The following is a 20,193-nucleotide window of genomic DNA, read 5'->3' on the forward strand; positions in this document are numbered from 1 at the left end:
TTACATTCTGCATTATTTTTTTTTAATTAGGGGAACTCGGTGAATTACTAGTAGTATGTCTGAAGCATCGTCATCATGCTTATGCTTGCTTGTAAATTATCATCCCGAGTCTTGCCCCCCCCCCCGAATTTATCTCTTTCTCTCTACTAATCTTTTTTATTCCTCCAATTTCTCTGTTTTCCAGTCATATCTTTGCCAGTGTTGAAATTGAGAAGTGCAGATTAACAGCAACCTCGATAACCATCCCCCCCCCCCTCCCTATTTGACGGAGAAATTGACCAATTGTCATTGAATTAAAATATGGGAATATCTCATGTTAGCCAGTAATTATACAACCATACTAAAAAAAACCTCCATGTCGCACTCGGTACCACTTACTACAGGGACGTCGATGCGGAGACAACATCTCCATCAGGCCAATAATTCATCAATATCTGTTTCCATGGCAACGAATTGAATGCATTCACTTACGAAACGCCACGCACGCACGCGACCGAGCTACATGTACGTGCTCGAGCAGTTCGTGGATTTTACTTACTTGCACTAAAGGCAATCAAATCACGAACATGTAATTATTTGAATTGGGTGTAACAATTTTAGTTCACTTGCTGAAAACCTTTCCCCTCCGGCTTCATTAATCATGTAAACTAATTGAAACACTTTATCAGGATGCTTTTATAGTCGCCACACCTAGAATAAATACCTTTCAACCTAATCTTGACCCTCTTCGTCCTCTTAGAATCATGATAGCATTTTCTTGGCATATTTTTGAGAAATATATCATGGTTTCACAAGTATCTAGCATAATGTTCGGGCTTAAAGGGGTACTCCGGCTGAAAAATATTTATATCTAAACACACGGAGTAAAATTCACAAAACAAAATGCTAAAATTTTTATTTGAGAACAAATAGCGAACTTATTGAATTTCAAAGTTAAGCAATATGTTGTGAAAACAGTGATAGTGCACATCCCCTCTTTCCCTTTTCTTATGTTAATACATGAATCATAATTGTTTCATTTTCCCTACATGCTTGAATGATAATTATGTCTCCCTTATAATGAAATAAGTTGCAGCAATGAATATCTAATGCACTTGTCAATCCATTTTTTTTAGTTCTTGGAGAAAAAAAAATTGAATAATCTAATTTCATGTAGTTAAATACAAAAGAACGAGTGTGGATATGACATCATGAGTTTGCTCATTGAATATTCATGAGACGCGCATAGAACTGATTCACGGAAATCTTTAAGATGCCAATTGTTATTCCTTTTCCGGTTTTGATCAAATTTTACGTGTTTTTTTTTTATCTGCTCAAAAAGTCATATTTTCAACCTGGAGGACCCTTTAAACAAAAATATATTGAGGGCTGAAAATCATAATTCTAAAAGTTCACAAAATTTTGGACTATAAAGAATAACCGAGAAATGGCGAGGTTATCGTTCTGCTTGTTTCATTCTCCCTCTCTTAATTTTTTTAAGCTTGTAAGGGAATATGCCACCGTCGGAAAGGTGGCGCCTGTCTGTAAAATTAAGGGGGGGGGGGAATAATAAAATAAAATTGAGTGAAGAAATCCAAAACCACTTTCATATCAAGCTTCTGCAATTATTTCACCTGACATCGATTATAATGTTGAGTTTGATTTCCGAGACTTATACATTGCCCTACCTCCCCCCCCCCCCCTCTCACTCTCTCTCTGTCGCCTTCACATTAAGAGTTATGAAATAACATAATTGTGCTTGGTACACGGTGGTAGACAACATGACCAGGGAAAATAAGACAAAGAAAATGTAGTTCTCCATTCATTCCAAGATCTCTTGATTTTAGTCACACATTGAAACTCAAACCAAGACAATTCATGTATCATTATAATAATGATGTTAACACAATACATTTCGAATGACATAATCTGTCTGTACTTTTTCACAATAAAATGACATTACAGTTATTGGATTGCAATATGTTTTGCATATATATATTATATATATATATATATTATATATATATATATATATATATATATATATATATATAATATTATATATATAACGCCCTCTACCTTCGACTTAACGCCCTCTACCTTCGACTTAACGTCTAAATGTGTATTATAACGGAATATTCATTGACTTCGCCCTTTCGTAGGATGTAGGCATATATATATGTATATATTTGTTTAGGACATTTAAAAGGTCCTCCCCCTTTTCTTCTGGGGGCAGCAATTATTTACCTTTAAGGTAAATAAAGCTCACTGCACCAGTAAAGCAATATCAGCACTCAATAACAATCAACATGAATATCACTCACTGCACATGGAATAGCCGGTACAAGGCTATCTTCCTCATACAAAACTTGCATGAGTAGGAATACAGAAAACAATAAGTACATACTTGCTCCAATTTACTTCCTTTTCTGACCCATAGTTACCTTTGGTTACAAAAGCAAACATGTATGAGGCATTTTTTTAGAAATATATTCAAAAGATATGCAAACTAACTTGTGTACTTGTCCATGTATAATACAAAAGGAAGGAGTAATAGTATCATCTCAAAACAAAGTATACAAAATAAATTGATCTTACCATGATGAAATGATGAAAATAAGACAGTGTGGTTCAATATTTCACATTGAAAAAAAAATATAGCTGTACATGTATTTCAAATGCAATGTTCACCATTAGTAAAAACAAAAAATATGATGATAATAACATTACAATCTGCCAGATCTTTACTGACAATGAAAGACTGAAACATAGGTAAAACCAATTACAAGTACTTAGGATAGTTAATGACAAAGGCAAGATTTTTTTCAAAAAAGACAAAACATACTATTTTCACAAGGCCATGTTTTATTTGGTTAATGTACAACTTATTTTATGTCCAATGATACACAATATTAGGGGAGTGTAAATGAGTAGAAGAGATAATTTACTTTAATTAAATGGCTTAATCAACCTTTCTTCTGCTTACCTGAATATATACAAATCCACAGAAAAAAAATAGAGATCGATTCAATGAGGAATAGATCGATAAGACCACTAGCGAAAACTTGAAGTGGTATTATTTGTATTGTAACTATATTTTTTTCAGAAGTTCAGTTTAAATTTTTATCAATTTTTTAAAGATCCGTGCGACGTCTTATTCATCATTTTCCTTTGGCTTTGTACTTGAGTTTTACAAATTTTTTTTTATTTTGAGAGTAGTCAATCACAATCCTAAGATATATCTATGACCAAACCAAGAATTTAGTTACCAAGAAGCAGGCCAAAACAAAATCAGAAAAATCAACGCTTGTGGATCCATTTGTTACTCAATGCACATTTACACAGGGGCGAGTCTCAGAAAATCAGCAAACAGCTTATTCCAAGGCCAAGTGCTTAAATTGAGCCCCTTCCGACGTCAATTGAAATCAAACATTCTGAAACCTATAGCCTATCTTCCTCGGTTTGATCTTCTTGGGGTTTTTTTGTGGGGTAAGGGTCTTTTTTTTAATATCACTTGGGCACATGCCCTTCTTGCCCCCTAAGCATGCCACTGCATTTGAAATAGAGAAACCAGGGACAGCTAATTGGTTTGAAAAATAACTGTTCAATAGAAACTCTTTGGTAAAGTTAGTAAAAAGGATTGAAAAATAATGATTTCTGTTCAAATTTTCACTGGGTCTTAGGAATGCATTATTCATTTTCCTTTTTTTAATGAATATTACCAAAAGCTCTTTATTAATCTGCTTCCAAGAAGGCAAAGCAGTCGAAAAAAATAACTCTCTATCACATACAGTAGATTTCATACACATTTTTCAATAGGAAGTCCATGAACACTGAGGAAAACATTTTCATTCTGACATGAATGAATAATTTTTTCGCTTTCCATGGTAGAACCATTTATAATAGGATACAGTGAATGGTATATAAATACATGAACATACATCTGTATTTACATCAAAGAATAAAAATATCTATATATTACTTTACAGAGATAAAACATCTCTATGCACCATGACACATTACAAGAGCTTGTTACAGAGGTCTTGGAGCAAAATGATGTACATGATTTATAGCTAACTACATTGTAAAATCATTGCAATATCATATATGCCATCGCAGAGACCACATGAATGTACCCAAAAAACATATATCAGTAATATCTCCCACGTTTGATTGCTGATGCAGCAACATTTACACATTTTTGCATCATTAAAAGAGTTTTGCAGGTAAACTTTAACATTTGTGAAGGTTGGATGGACAAGAGATTATTGATGTGACACATGCACATACAGTATTTTGGACATTTTTTTTTGGTTTCCTTAACTCCAATTTGGGATTTACAGTGTGTCTCAGAAAAAAACAAGTGGAATGCCTCTGGCCGTCTCACCTGCATCACGCGATTCAACATAGCAGCAGTGCTGACTTTGAAAACTACTATAACTCGCACAAGATGTTCAGTGATACTTGGTTACTCTTATTTCCACGTTTTATGAACGAGACCAAAACACTTACAGAGATAGGATGGTAATTCAACAAATAACCCCAATGTTGCCCAAATTCATTGACCTCACATGACCTTTGACCTTGATCATGTGACCTGAAACTTGCACAGGATATTCAGTGATACTTGATTACTATTATGTCCAAGTTTCATGAATCAGATCCAAAAACTTTTAAAGTTTTGATTGTAATTCAATAGATTCCCCTAAATTGGCCAAAGTTCATTGACCCAAAATTACCTTTGACCTTGGTCATGTGATGTGAAACTCATGCAGGATGTTTGGTGATACTTGATTAACCTTATGTCCAAGTTTAATGAACTAGGTCCATATATTTCCTAAGTTATGATGACATTTCAAAAACTTAACCTCAGGTTAAGATTTTGATGTTGATTCCCCCAACATGGTCTAAGTTCATTGACCCTAAATGACCTTTGACCTTGGTCATGTGACATGAAACTCTAATAGGATGTTCAGTAATACTTGATTAACCTTATGGCCAAGTTTCATGAACTAGGTCCATATACTTTCTAAGTTATGATGTCATTTCAAAAACTTAACCTCAGGTTAAGATTTGATGTTGACGCCGCTGTCGCCGTCGGAAAAGCGGCGCCTATAGTCTCACTCTGCTATGCAGGCGAGACAAAAATGAAAATGAGAATTAGCAATCTATTAACATACCTAAATCGCAAGCATGAGTGAAAAAGATAAAATTGTACAGATGGTACCAAAAATTATTTAGCAGGTAGAATTCAAATTTCAAAGAAACATGAAATTCCCAGATATTTCATTTTCTGCCATCAAGAAAATTGACAGAGAAATAACTTGTTCAAGTCATGCTAGCATTTCTATGAATTTGGGAAAATTAGATGTTTCCACTGCATGACTAAAAGTAATATTTTTTTCATCCATTCATCACCTTTCTGATTTGTTGAAGGTCAGCCATTAGTTTCGATCCTACTGTAGGCTGTGGCTGTCAGTGAAAACAATTTTGAATTACAAAAGAAAAGATCCACAAGCCCTACTTTGAAATGAAAGATCTTTCTTATTCCTTGCTCCTTTTTTCTTGATTAAATAATCATTTTAAAAGGGAAAAATAAACCTTTCAGACTTTTTAGGTATAGTATTTCCTCAGGGTTCCCACAGAAATTTAAAACAGAATTCCATGACTTTTCCATGACTAAATTGCTGCTTTCCATGACTTCCCATGACATCTCATGAGTTATGTAGAATTTGGGATGTCAAAAAAACTGAGGAAAATGGAAATCATGAACACCAATTATAATAGCAGAGTATGAGAGTTGTGAGACACGACAAACTGGAAGGCTGCCATAGCCAAGAGGTAAATGCAATTCCATGACTTTTCACACATTTTCCAAATTCCCTGACTTCCATGACCACAAGATTTTCCAGGATTTTCCATGACTGTGGGAACCCTGTTCCTATAAAATGGAAACTGCCTGCTAAACCAACTTTTGGTATCTTTCTCTTCAAATCATTTTTACTTCTCATGCAAGAAGTATTCACATTCTTTTTTTTAAATCAAATAAAAGAGAATCTTAAGCTTTACAAAATATATCATTTAACAAGTATAAAGATGACAAAGTTATTAATATGGTAAAAGCATTAATAAATACTTGGTTCATGGTGTAGGTGGAAAAATTTTATTCTGATATGATGGACAGATATTCCTGATCTGAATTTCATCAAGTCGGACAGACAAAATGAGTGCTATTTGGAGGGCAAAGATCTATAAACAACTTGATATGCTAAAATTATTTTCAGTACATGATACTTTCCTTGTTTCAAAAGAACATTTTTGTTGAAAGTAATTGTCATTCACACAATCAACTTATGGCACATTAATGGTGATGGGCTGTACGTGGAAGACATTTTCACCAACAGTTTCCATTGACAAGCAATGTGCATTCGTAAACCTGATTTTCATTATATCTAAACTAAGATTTTGAATCCCGACTTCAATTTACATTTGACTTCTCCAGTGTGTAATACAAAATGGATTATACAATTAACATCCATGATTATCTAACCACCTTCCTAAGAATAGAAAAAACCCTGTTAGGTCCCCAATGATGGCCATTGCCAGTATGAAAAATAGAGAAATGCATTTTTGAGCCACAATTAAGAATGATGTCTTTTCACATTACATTTACAGGTACACTTGAATAAATCTGCCTTCCACAAGAACGATAATAATGTTTGTCTTCAACCATGCAGTGTTCATGCAGAGAGGCCGGTGTACTTTAAAAGCAATCCTAATCGTGGGTTTGGATGGTTAATAGTACAATGACTGCTAGTCCACACTGTCTGTATAAAGCTTGTGACGACACACTGGGCATGTTCCAGACTGTAATTCAATTGAAAAAAAAAATCACATTTGAATATACATGTAGTTATCGACTGAAGATTACATGTTTTGTTTCTTTCTTTCATTCATTTGTATTATGCCCTTCTTGGTCTCAATTTATTTTTTGCAAGATCGGGGTCAATAATTCAAGATCTTTATGTGTCTGCTTTGGATCCCAACATATACTTATGATATATATTTTTTTTTGCTAAAATCATTTATTCACATGGTTTACTTTATCCTCTGAATTATTATCAGTATTATCTACATGCCAATCTTACAAAAAGTGTAGCACCTGTTAAATCCATTTTTCACATATCGATTCTCTGTGAAAATTTACTATATTCAAATCTAAATGTATGGTGCCCTTTCTCAGCAATGTCTTTATTCTTTTAAAAAAGTAAAAGCTGTTTTTATCTCCTTTCTGCTTTGCAGAGATCTTAATTATTCCACTAAAATACACTTATTGGACTAACCAAACCTACTAATGAAACCAAATATTGACTTTAATGTCAGATCCTGACAAGTCATTTCTTTTGTTCTTGGAGGGATGTCAAAATGAGAACATTCCAGAAAATGGGAGGATTGGAGGTGGACGGTGGGGGGGGGGGGGCCGGTGTAAAAACATGAAATGACCCACCTTCTTAAGCCAGACTGTGATGCACTGGTTGTGAAAGTTGTGTTTACATGGAAGCTGGTCAAGAACTTCATCCATCATATACTCGCAATGGCAGATAGAACAGAATGCATCATCAGCTGGAAAGGGCAATATACAAAATAATGTATGACACACAGTGCATCAGCAAAAAATATACACCTGAGAGTAACTTTCGGTCACAGCTGATCAAAAATTTCCTCAAACATATACTCAGGGCACACTGGATGTCCAGCTCATACTGAAGTGGCTATCTTGTAGATGAATGCATCATCAGCTAGAAACAACAATATGCATGTACAAATATTTGACATAGTGCATTAGCAAAAACTATACACCTGAGAGTAACTCTCAGTCAAAGCTGATCAAGAATATTCTGTCGTGTATTCACGATGGCAGGGGTCCCTAAGCCAATCAATAATTGAAAATCTTCAGTTGATTGCTCATCTGCTTCTTGCAACAAGGAGTGTAGATAGATTTGCTACATTTAAATTGATCAATCAATAATTACAAAAGTACGACCAAAATTTTTAAAATCTATTGCAAATATTTTCTAGCAATGCCCAATAATACCGTTTTCATACTGAAGGCGAAGTGGAGTTACTCCGGAATAACTCCGGATTGAGTTTATACGCTTGTACTGCGGACCGACTTTAAACCCCCTTTCATATTGGCAAGCACCGCAGCGGTGTATCCGCAGTCGTTGCCATGGTTTCCAAGCGAGTTCGCGCCATACGTGTGGCGAGATCACAGCGATAAGGGCATACCGCATTTCCGGTGCGGAGTAACTCCGTTTGTAACCCTCTTCTCGAAGTGGGTTGAGTACTCCGCTTTGAATCCGGATCGAACTAATCTCAGAATTTTCATATTGCCCTCCAAAGTGGAGTAACTCCTCCTGGACTCCGGACTAACTCCACTTCGGCTCTCACTATGAAAGGGGTATAAGACAGACACGGGAGAATGTTTGTTTACTTACAGACCATCTGCTTGGTAACAGTGACCTTTTCCAAGGATTCAATTGTCTCCTGTGAGGCTGGAGGGGGCGCTCCATTGTTGTTCTGAGTTTGGTTGGCAGCATCAAATGTGTGCTGGGCAAGGAGGCTCAACACTACATTCTATACAAAAAAAAAAGAAGAAAAATGCTGTATCAGTGATCAGATTCTTTGAAACTAAAAGCGTAAAGGTACAATCAACCCAACTGCTCATTTGACTAAAGAAGTTCTTGTGTTTTTCCTCAATTTGTATGTGTTGTGCATGTGTGTGTTTAAAATTATATTTCTTTAAAATATTTGTCACTTTCTTATTTTGTTTGTATAGGGGTTCAAACTTATAATTACATGTTCTCTCAATTGCCTATTTTGGGGAGGAAACTTTTGAACAGAAATGGATTTAACAACATTTGAACATGCACTGTCTGAAAATTAAAGTGGATGTTGGCAAAGTGAACATTCTAAGTTTGTTGCAGATATAAGTGTTATTATAGCCAAGAGCAATGTCAATTATGGTATATATTAAACAAATATATCAGGCTTTGAGAAAGTATAGTGGAATTATTTATCCAAGGTTGGTCTGGCAAGTACTATTTTTGCCAGACCAAACTTGGATAAATAATTCCCACTATGCTTTCGAATGAAATGCCTGATATATTTGTTTTATATCCTACTTTTGATAATTTATAACCAAAATCTATGCGCTGATCTTGCAAAGTCCGGTTACTTGCCTTGAATTACCTTCTTTTCTCCGAGACATCGCGCTCAGCGAGACGCAAATTAGTGCCTGCGCCGACGCATCGCTGGACTTGCCCGGGAGAAAAAGCGCGCTGACCGGTACGCCCGAGAGTTTAGCGAGATATCCAGTTTTGTGAAATAATGACGTCAGACCTCGATATATCCAAAAATATATCGAGGTCTGACGTCACGCAAAATCATAGTTGAAATGTATTCGGTCACATGATGCTATTTGAACCAATCACTATACAGGAATCAATCTATGTAGGATATAACAATATATAGAATACACTGGACCTGATGGCCTACCTCAATCAGCAATTCAACAAATTCTCCCCCAAAGTCTCTTCTGGCACGAGATAGCATGTTGAAAAGAACTGCGGGAGAGGCTTGGAGCATAAGAGGACCAAAGATTGGGGATGCTAACAAGACAAGGTGGTCTACCATGGGCATAGGGTCATCTCCTGTCAATCTGTAACATCGAAGAAAAAAAGAAGAGTTTCTTGCCATTGGGGTTTACAGTTAACATTAGGTAAAAAATTAAATCTTCTTTTGCTACTCAAATTGGCAATAACAATCAATTTTCTATTCATTTACTTACATGTACTATGAAAAAAAAATGAAATATAGATATAGCATGAATCAAAATTAATGATAAAAGAATTGATTTACTGAAAAAAACTGTCATTTTTGCATTTTAAACAGTGATTTTGTTGCTGACATCACATTGCCTATTTAGAGCATGCAATGTTTAACTCATGGTTATCATTGAGGAATGACACCACTGGGAAATTATGGATTTTCCACCCATATTTTTCTATATCTAACCATATTCCAACTGTAATTACTGGCATTCTCAATTAGGGTTAAACCCAATTCCCTACTTTCATAACTGCCAATTTCCATGGTACTCCATTTTGATGTACCACATTACTGCAGGGTTCTATGGAATGCAATAGTCAATTACAGATGAAAAACGTTCAATGGCAATGTATTCTGATAATAGTAAACCCCTTATAATCAATGTTAAACAACAAACTGCTTGCACCTCTTGTTGTTGACAAGTGGAGTAGACGACAATGTACAAGCTATTAGTACAACAGAACATACCTTTCTTCGGGAGGATCCCTGCCAGGTGTTGGTGTTGGTGGAGGTGTCTCACTTCTTCTGTTCCTTGCCGTAAAACCAAACTCCGAACCACTACCTTGCGATGTCTGAACCTGGCCACTGCCATTTCTAAATGCACCGGCAGGAGAAGGGTTACCAAGCGGAGGAAATTCCTGCTCATCATTGATGTCTGGAAATGAATCTATACTGGGCGGGACAATTCTATGTCCTGACGTATTGCGGTTAAGGATTGTCTCACGACCCCTATTGCGATCCTGATAGATCAGGCGTTGTCTGGGTTCCCTTGATGGGTAGGAGTGCTCCCTTTCAATTTGTCTCCAGCTCGCAACATCATCATTGTCAATGTTTCCAATTCTGCTACTTGTCCTAGTACCTCTCTGATTTTGTGATGGAATAATAGTTGTTGTTATTTCAGATGCATTTGACTCACTTGCAGTTGCAGTGTCATCATTAAGTGACAGGGCTCTGTAGAGACCACTTCTGCTCGGAATAGTTGGGGCATTTCTAGCAGTGTTTCTCACTGAGGGATATGTTTCGTTGTCAGATGATGACAACCTGGAATGTCTTCTATGTAATAACCCTGTCACAGGATTGTCTCTGAACACCACATTAGGGGACTCACTTCGTCCGTGATGGACACTTGATGCTTCTGACGAAAATGGCAATTGGGGTGAAGAGTTTGGGTTCTGATCATGAAGGGGAGGTGTTAAATCTCCACTATCTGGTCTTAGTCGAGGAACCCATACATCTTCTTCAGTTGATGCAGTACTCGCCTCTAACCTGGATGAAATTACATCAGTTTGTGAGTTTCTACCAACTCTTCCAGGTTGTGTTCTTGGAGATTGAGGAACAGTTGCGGTCAATTCTGATACTGCTGAATTGACATCAATCATTTCCCTTGGTCTACCTCGCGATGATAAACCTGATGCACTTTGGCGGGCAAGCCTTGATCTTTCACCCGTAATTCTTCTTTCTGATCCAGTTCCTAATCTTTCAAGGCTTCTTCTGACACTGTTTGGTTGCCTGTCTTGACCCGATGTGACCTGAGAACTTTCATGAAAATCTGTTGCTATAGCTGTTGCTGGTTGAAAAGTCGGTCTGCCAGTCTCCAATTGAGACAGGGGTCTAGGAAGCATTTCAGAGGGTAGTTCAGTTTGTCTTCTTAGATTGTTCTCTGACTCTTCATTTGAAGTTTGTCTGGCAGTTCCCAGTGTATGGTAACCTTCTGGTAGGGTCTGATTCAATGGTTGTGATCGAGACAATGGTCTCCTATTATCTAGCCTTGGTGTTTCCTCTGAATGTTCACTTGCATTGTTCCTTACTGTTCTTTCTGGGAAGTTCTCATCCAAGGGCTGTGAAACTGTTCTCGGCACTGGTATATTGTTATCGAGAGAGTTTTCTGCATCAAGTGACAAAGATACAATGTCTTGTTGGTCATCTTCAACTCCATTAACTTCAAATGAGCTCAGAGATACATCATTAGTTCTTTCATTTTCATTCATTGATGAAGCCAAGTGAACTTCATCATTATTATTTTTTCGTTCAGCTGCTGTGGTTTGGGATTTACGCCTTACAATTCTTCTTCTGGGACTCGTGGAGGTTACATTGACCAATTCCACTTCACTTGGGTTTCTACCATTAGCACCTGAATCAACATTAACGGCACCTGTATGATTGGAAGTCTTTTGGGAAGATCGACTAGTTTTTATCTGATCTTTGGGAACAGATGGTCGCTTCAGTTTGGGCCTCACACTTCTAGTATTTGACCCTCCTGATTGGAGAGATTTTGAATCTGATGTTGAGCTCCTTTCTTTGCTGTCAGTTAGGTTGCTGGTTCCACTGTCTTGCTGCTCAATAGACTGCCTCTGAGAGATATCATTTTTCTTTGACACCAACTTCTTAGACCCTTCCGTGGCTTGCGGTTCTACGTGTGGTTCTCTTCTGGAAGCTCTTTGAAAAGGAATCATACCTGTTGTTCCCACCGTTGTTACGGCTCCAGATGAGGACTTCTTCTGAAATCCTCCATCACCAACTGCTCTATTCACATGAAGAACATTTTTCTTTGTAGGTTTGTTTAACAAAGAATTTTTGCCTCTTCCAGGTGGAGCCGATGGGGTAAGTTGTCTGTTCCCCATCGCTGATTGTCTCAAGGGGCTATGAGAACTCCGACGAGACACTGCATCTCTTGGCTTCTGGGACACCTGTACTTTCCGAAAAGGCATTGCAAAGATCAACTTTTTGAAGGGTAATGAAGAAACCAGCAGTCCATTGTGTTTCTGTCAGTTGTGCCTTGGTACAGATTCGTCCCGATGGCAAACCGACATAAATGTATGCATGCTACATGAAGGTCAATCAGAGACATGCCATGATGAATTCAAAATCCATAGTCTATTCAGATGTTAACATATAGGGCATCACATCAACATGGTTATCCTGTCAATGAAAAGGTAAGAAAAGAAAAGATAATATTAAATTATTCTGAAACTTTTTTATTTTAAACAATCATAACATTACAAGGAACTATTGGATCTTGACTGTAACTGACTCAACAAGACAAGCAACAACATATTTCACAGAACAAAAACTTGGAGTATTGTTATTTATCCAGTCTACTCATGGGGGCTTCTGACATTGTAGACATCACTATGTGTCTTAGATGGAATACATTTTTGCTTGACTCTTGTTGACCGGTCCTAAAATACAGGGGTGGTATTCTACAATCAGTGATAAATATCAGTGATATAAAATACACTTAAAATCTCTCCAAATCAGTATTCTGGTTCTATTTCTAGACACACCTACATCTACAAACTTATGAAGCAAATATTTAATGAGAAAAGTCAACTAAAACACTGTCATATCATTCAATCAATGAAAATCCTTTCTGTAAGGAGGTGGGGTAAAGGAATGAGATGTCAATATTAATTCAAATGCACTTGCACTGTACATGTACACCAATGCTCTCTAAATACAGGGATTTCTCTGATAAAACAACAATACTGAACTTAGTTTTATACATGCAAATATCATGCATCATTTCAAGAAAAATATTCCATTTTATCATCTTGTTACTGTTTACACTAGGAGGGACCAACATTGGAATAAAGTACAAAATATTAAGTTATAATATCCATTACTTTTTAAAATCTTCAACTCATCTGGTATTTTGCTTTGAAAGCCCATATCCACATGTTTCACACTATGAAGTGAGTTATATACTCTGTTTTGTTCTTTTTGCTGCCTTCCTTTAATGTAATATTGCATTATTATGTATATGGTATTATGCATAACATTGTTACCATAACAGATGTACTGAATTAATCAGTACAATTCTGTTATGGTACCAATATTATGCATAATAGTACCGTAATATTATACATAATAATGCTCCACTTGTCGATGTTATGTTTGCTGTACATTTGCCCATGTTAGCAAGTCCCCCAATTCTTTTAATATTAAAGGTCAAGTCCACCTCAGAAAAATGTTGATTTGAATCAATAGAGAAAAATCAGACAAGCAGAATGCTGAAAATTTCATCAAAATCGGATGTAAAATAAGAAAGTTATGACATTTCAAAGTTTCGCTTATTTTCAACAAAATAGTTATATGAACGAGCCAGTTACATCCAAATGAGAGAGTTGATGATGTCGCTCACTCACTATTTCTTTTGTTTTTTTATTGTTTGAATTATACAATATTTCAATTTTTATGAATTTGACAATTAGGACCTCCTTGCCTGAAGCACAAAATGTTGAAATAATGGAATTCCACGTGTTTAGGGAGGAATGAAACTTCATTTTACATGACAATGACGAGAAAATCAAAATATTTCATATTTCATATAATAAAATACAAAAGAAATAGTGAGTGATGTCATCAACTCTCTCATTTGGATGTAACTGGCTCGTTCATATAACTATTTTGTTGAAAATAAGCGAAACTTTAAAATGCCATAACTTTCTTATTTTACATCCGATTTTGATGAAATTTTCAGTTTTGTGCTTGTTGAATTTTTCTCTTTTTATTCAAATCAAGTTTTTGTTGGGGTGGACTTGTCCTTTAATGCAAATTTACCTATTCAATTTTATTGTATGATTACTTTTTTTTGCAATCAAAGTTTTGTCTTTATAATTTCACTCTTTATGTACATTTCCACCTGCCTTGAACCATATAGGTTCATGGACCTGGTTTGCTTGTTACTCTTTCATTGTTTGACTTTGTTCATCATTTCTTTACTGCTTTTCTTTTCAATAAAGAAATGATTACAATCAATCAAAAGTCTTTTGAAAAATAGTTCAACATTCTACAAGAGTGCTGTGTAGAATAACAATGTCAATGATTATTGCATTTTCCTTTATTTTCATGTCAACATTTTGAGCTAATTTACCTAGAAATCTCACTGAAATTGACAACACAGAAATTAAATAGCCCCACACTATTTCCTTTTCCTTTTTATTTTAACCAACAAGGATGTAATCATCTTTTAATTTATTTTATTTACTTTTTTTTTTTTGGGGGGGGTAATTATAATTGGTACACGCATCATGTATCTATGCACGCACTGTTTTACTCTATCATCTCTCGTTATGTAAGATTAAATTTTATCTGCAAGACAAGAGTGATGTTAGAATATCAATATAGTTTTTATTCTTGAAGATCAAATAAAAATAAAATCTTGACAAAAATGATTTTGTACATGTACATGTATTCCTGGTAACTAGGAACAAGTGTACATGTGTAGGAAGAGCTGGGCCCCATTTGTTAAGTTTCATAAAACTTATTTATGATAAATAACAAATTTGCATAAACAGTTTAAAGGGGAATGAAACCTTTGGAAAGAGTAGGCTTCTCTCGAAACAGAAAAATCAAAGAATAAGAACAAAGAAAGTTTGAGAAAAATCAGACAAATAATGAGAAAGTTATGAGCATTTCAATATTGCAATCACTAATGCTATGGAGATCCTCCTATTGGCAATGCGACAAGGATGTGTGATGTCACATGTGAACAACTTTCCCTTTGATGGACTATAAAATACCCCCAAAAATGTCTCTTTTTGCTTTTTCTTATGGTGATACAAACCCTTTATCCATGATGTATTCTTTAAAAATCTGTATTATGCCCTCCTATATAAAGGATGCATGATCTACTGATAGATGTGATAAAAGAGGCAGTTTAAGTGAAATATATAATAAAGTAATGGAGAGAGTTGTTCACAAGTGACACCACACATCTTTGTCGCATTGCCAACATGAGGATCTCCATAGCATTAGTGATCACAATATTCAAATGCTCATAACTTTCTCCTTATTTATCCGATTTTTCTCAAACTTTTGTTGCTCTGTTTCTTTGATTTTTCTGTTTGAACACAAGATATCTTGTTCCAAAGGTTTCATTCTCCTTTAAAGGGGAAGTTCACCCTGACAAAAAGTTTATTGTAAAAATAGCAGAAAAAATAATAAAAAATATTGCCGAAGGTTTGAGAAAAATTCATCAAATAATTAAAAGTTATTAGAATTTCAATTATTTGATTTGTGACGTCATATGCGAGCAGCATTCCTACATAGCGAATGGTAAAAAATCAATAAATGTCATTTTCTCAGAAAATTGAAAATGGTTTTCACTGTAGCTTTTGTATATCAATAGACTAATCATTTCACACCCGATCATGAAAAGAAAACAAAATTAAGTCATCAGGAACCATACAAAATTTGAAATTCATACATTTTATATTTCATAACACATTTTATATTTCATAACACATGGGGTGGCTGCTTGTGTATGATGTCACAAATCCAAAATTTTGAACTCTAATAACTTTCTTACTCTTTAACGGATTTTCCTCAAACCTTCACCAATATTTTTTACTATTTTTTCTGCTATTTTTACAACAAAGTTTTCTTCAGGGTGAACTTCCCCTTTAAAGCTGCTGAAATCGTTTAATTTGATTGGTTGATATTTGTTATTATATGGCTGAAACAGGCCCCAAATCGATTAATAGATGGAATGTTCATAAGTTGCATACTGGCATTTTGGAAATTGATCTATGTATGAGCCTTTAAAAAAATTGAGAGGGGGGGCTTCATTCAGGACCCACCACTTTCTGGGAGGCGCATTTCCATTTTACACCCTGGCGAAGGCAATCTCCGTAAAAATAGCTATAAAGCGACTAGTGAAGAGTCTACACAGGTCGCTGGTTTCTCCCCACACCACCGCATCTACACTGAACTCCAGCACAGAGTTCAGTGGCCACACGGCCAAGGCAGTTCATGTACAGAGAATAGCCATGAATTAAATCCCCATTAAATCCCAAAATATGCTTTTGCAGTAGCGTTTGTACGCGTACACAAGGAGGTGTAAAACCTACAATATCTGTTTGTTTGGGCAATAACCGAAATTAATTCAGTAAGCAGTACAGCATGTAGAAGTCCAGTTGTTTCCACTTAAAACTGTTCCATAAGTGATTCTAAACAATGAATTAAAATACTAGTTAGTAGCAGTAGTAGTAGTATTGGTGATAGTAGTAGTAGAACTCAAGACTAGAACTAGTATATTTTAATTCATCGTTTAGAATCATTATGAAACAATTATAAGTGGAAACAACATGCTTCGATCTACATGCTGTAGATTCTCCTTCGTTTTTGTTATTATTCTTGTTTTATCATTATCATTACTGCATACTAAATTAATGTTGGCCTGAATTCTAGGTTTTTCACCTCCGTGTGTATACAAATGCCACTGCAAAAGCATGTTCGAATTTAATTCATGACTGCTCTCTGTACATGAAGTGCCATGGCTGTGTAGCCACTAAACTCTGTGCTGGAGTTCAGTGGCTGTGTAGATTGCATGAAGTGGTGTGGGAGAAACCAGGGTGTAGACTCTTCACTAGTCGCTTTGTAGCCATTTTTGTGGAGATTGCCTTCGCCAGGGTGTAAAACGGAAACGCGCTTCTGGAAGATAGGGTTGCGATAGGTTAGGCCCTATGGGCAAAAACTAAGCTAAAAATTAGCTGGGCAGACCTTCCTTTTTGAGGAGCATGATCGCGCCGGCGCTCCTATCGCGCTTCTCAAAAAATAAGAACAAAAATTCATGCTCCTAAAAAAAAAAAAGATAAAAGCCTTCACAAAAAGTTGCTGAAATTTCACATTTTACATTTTTATAATCATGAAATAGGCATCTGTTTTCCATAATTCCTTGAAATTATTTTGATTTACATGTAGTTGGAAACTACCAAAAAATGAAGAATATTCACCTCTTTCCCGACTCTGATTTGATTTTAAACTCGGTAAATAATGTAGTCCCATATATGTATATTTTCATGGCAAAAGAAATCTGTAAAGACGCATAAGCGTATAGTGCAAGCGTATTAAAGTCAATAAATTGATGCAATCTCACTCCTTCCCCACACCTTCTAACGGAATGGATTTCCGTTGGTTGAGTGATATGAGAGAGGTATAAAAGCACATTTCGAATTGGATATTGATTAAAATATAGGTGTCTCTTACAGAGATAAAATGGAGATAATATTGTTTTCAGAATACCAATTCGAAGAGATTTTAAGGGTATCTTATCTCACTGATTCTAACGGAGATAAAATATTTTATATGAGATAAAATGGATCTCAAAATACCATCCCTGTTACGTAACATCATAGATATTTATGACAAAATCTATAGGCAAGATGAAAATTTAATTTCATCTGAGAAAAAATATCTCAGAATACTAATTTCATTTTTATAGATAAAATAAAATATTTCAAATAAAAAATTACCTCAGAATACCGCCCCAGCCCAGGACAATACTTGAAAAGGGGTGCATATTCAGAATATGGAAAATACATGTTTAGGTAGACCAAATCCAAAAGCTTCAGTCTCTGTTATTTTGGTTGTTCAGCTGAACTCCGTTGGCTTCACTCACCAAATACAGAGACCGAAGTTCTAGCGCGATCTGTACAGGGGACTCAACGGCCATATGTTTATGTACTTAAGATCGGATAAAACGGGGAAGTGAATTTGCGCGACAGCCGAGGTAAGTCACTGTTTTTGTTCCTTTTAACTTGATTTTTCTCTGTTTTTTGGCAATTAATGCCAAGAGGGAATATTAATTTGCATTTTGGTCGCATTAACTTTCAAAATTTTTATTCATTAAAGACAAAAATTGAAGAGCCCCGACGGGGGGATTTTGCATTGCAAGTCCCCTAATGGTGGCTGCACGATAGCGAGCCGTCTGTGTACGAGGAGAAATTTAAAAAAAAAAAAATGTTAAAAAACTCCTCGAAACAGACGGCTGCCAGCTGTCTAATGTTTAGGGTGCTTTTCGAGACCCCATGCCCATGGTCGCGCAGATCCACTCGTCAACATGGTCAATGAAAATGCCATGGAAGTGTTCCCCCCCCCCCCCCCCCCGGTCAAACACACACCATTTGGGCATAATTGATTCTTAGAAATTAATGGTTGGACAAATGAGGTACCGACAAGTAAGGTAAAAAGGCCAAATCGTGGTTTTGGAAACCACTCATAGATTTGTGTACGCGCATTTGTGTACAAAGTGAATTGAGGTGGAAATAGGGAACCGTGCGTGCGACTGAATAAAGCGCTGCTGTATGAAGTGAATGGTGGTTACCTATATCACGATAATGCTGGTAAAAACATAAACATAATCCGTGAGAATGTGGACTTGTGGTCAAAACACAAACATTAACACAAACACTGTTGTCTTTACCGTACTGCAGCTGCACAGGCGCAGGCACAGGGCAATGCCAATGGGCATTCGCTCACTCACGACAAGAATCTCACTCAGCTCAGTAGGCTCTGTACTACTAGAACTAGTGTTTAACACTTTTCTACTCACCTCTCCTTGTTATTTCATTACAAGTTAGCTCATAAATATGTGCATAGCTATATAAAGATTCATTACCTCGGCTGGTCGGGTTGGGTTTGCCCATTTTTCGAAGATAATCAAGCACCGAAACAAACCCAGGTCCAGCTGGGTTAACGTTATGCAGCCAATTCCAATTGCAGCATCCGGGTGGCGTTTACTACACAAATCGTCCAATGCAAATTCAAGATCTACAAGCAAATCGGCCCATAACGCAGAAGTAATCTTGCAACAATCTCATTGACTAATTTTCATAATTTTTACACAATAAAAACATAAAAACAGACAGCGTATACTTTTGGAATGGAGAATAAGATGGATGAGCAGCCGCTGGATCGGTAGGCGTCAAATTTGGGCCCATTGCGGACAGCTTTCAGTTCCTGCCCTCTTCCTGCCCCGGCTTCCTGCTCAGTCAGTCAATGCGCGGACGTCGCCGACTGCGTCCCGATCGTCGGATCACGGTTGTTTTCAAGGAATTTATACTATTCTTCCTCAGTCATTTTCACCTTATCTCCATGGGTTTTTTTTTTACCTTGCTCCATTTAACTTTTCCCCTCTTTGTATACGGTAGGTTTTTTTTTCGTTCTGTTCGTTTATATTTGTTTTTTTTATTCATGCCAATATTGATCGAGATCCGTGGAAATTTATTAAGGGATCGACTTTTTGTGGAGCAAATAATATCAGCCCGATCTTGCAAGTTCCCCTTAAATAACAGAGTATAGTAAGTACTAGTAGCGACAGCGTCACTGGTTGCCATACCTGCGTGATGACAGGTGCATAGCTAGTTAGGCTTCTATAGCCGACCCTGGTGCAGGCGAATGGATGCCGGATCGAAGGGGGGAGGGAGTGTTGTTCAGCCGCGGTCAGACGACCCCCCCCACCGGGAAAAAAAATGATGTAGTCAATAGGTCGAGGGGATCAGATCTTAAAAAAATAGGCTACAGGCCATGGCTCGATCCCGG

General features: G+C 36.4%; 1 protein-coding gene across 4 annotated transcripts; it reads right to left on the minus strand.

Moving 5' to 3' along the window:
* Positions 1-5,823: 5,823 nt before the first annotated feature.
* LOC121411475 lies at positions 5,824-19,905 on the minus strand. 4 transcript variants are annotated; one of them, XM_041604234.1, is made up of 6 exons: positions 19,528-19,905; positions 10,339-12,789; positions 9,538-9,700; positions 8,478-8,616; positions 7,487-7,602; positions 5,824-6,846 (listed from the first exon to the last, which is right to left on the minus strand). In XM_041604234.1, exons 2-6 carry the CDS (start codon positions 12,576-12,578, stop codon positions 6,793-6,795), a joined length of 2,712 nt encoding a protein of 903 aa, XP_041460168.1. In that variant the 5' UTR covers positions 12,579-12,789; positions 19,528-19,905; the 3' UTR covers positions 5,824-6,792. The 4 variants fall into 4 exon arrangements, with proteins under 4 accessions (XP_041460168.1, XP_041460166.1, XP_041460167.1 ...); XM_041604232.1 differs by lacking the exon at positions 19,528-19,905 and adding an exon at positions 19,271-19,496; XM_041604233.1 differs by lacking the exon at positions 19,528-19,905 and adding an exon at positions 19,205-19,496.
* Between the last annotated feature and the right edge of the window lie 288 nt (positions 19,906-20,193).

Source organism: Lytechinus variegatus, chromosome 3, assembly GCF_018143015.1.
Source record: "Lytechinus variegatus isolate NC3 chromosome 3, Lvar_3.0, whole genome shotgun sequence".
Lineage (NCBI taxonomy): Eukaryota > Metazoa > Echinodermata > Echinoidea > Temnopleuroida > Toxopneustidae > Lytechinus > Lytechinus variegatus.

Coding starts and splice junctions, on each gene's coding strand:
- LOC121411475 (XM_041604234.1), bottom strand. CDS start 12,578: ATGCCTTTTCGGAAAGTACAGGTGTCCCAGAAGCCAAGAGATGCAGTG. Junction 9,701..10,338: donor AGGGATCCTCCCGAAGAAAG/GTATGTTCTGTT, acceptor TCGATGTTACAG/ATTGACAGGAGATGACCCTA. Junction 7,603..8,477: donor TGTTACCAAGCAGATGGTCT/GTAAGTAAACAA, acceptor TGCCCTTTCCAG/CTGATGATGCATTCTGTTCT.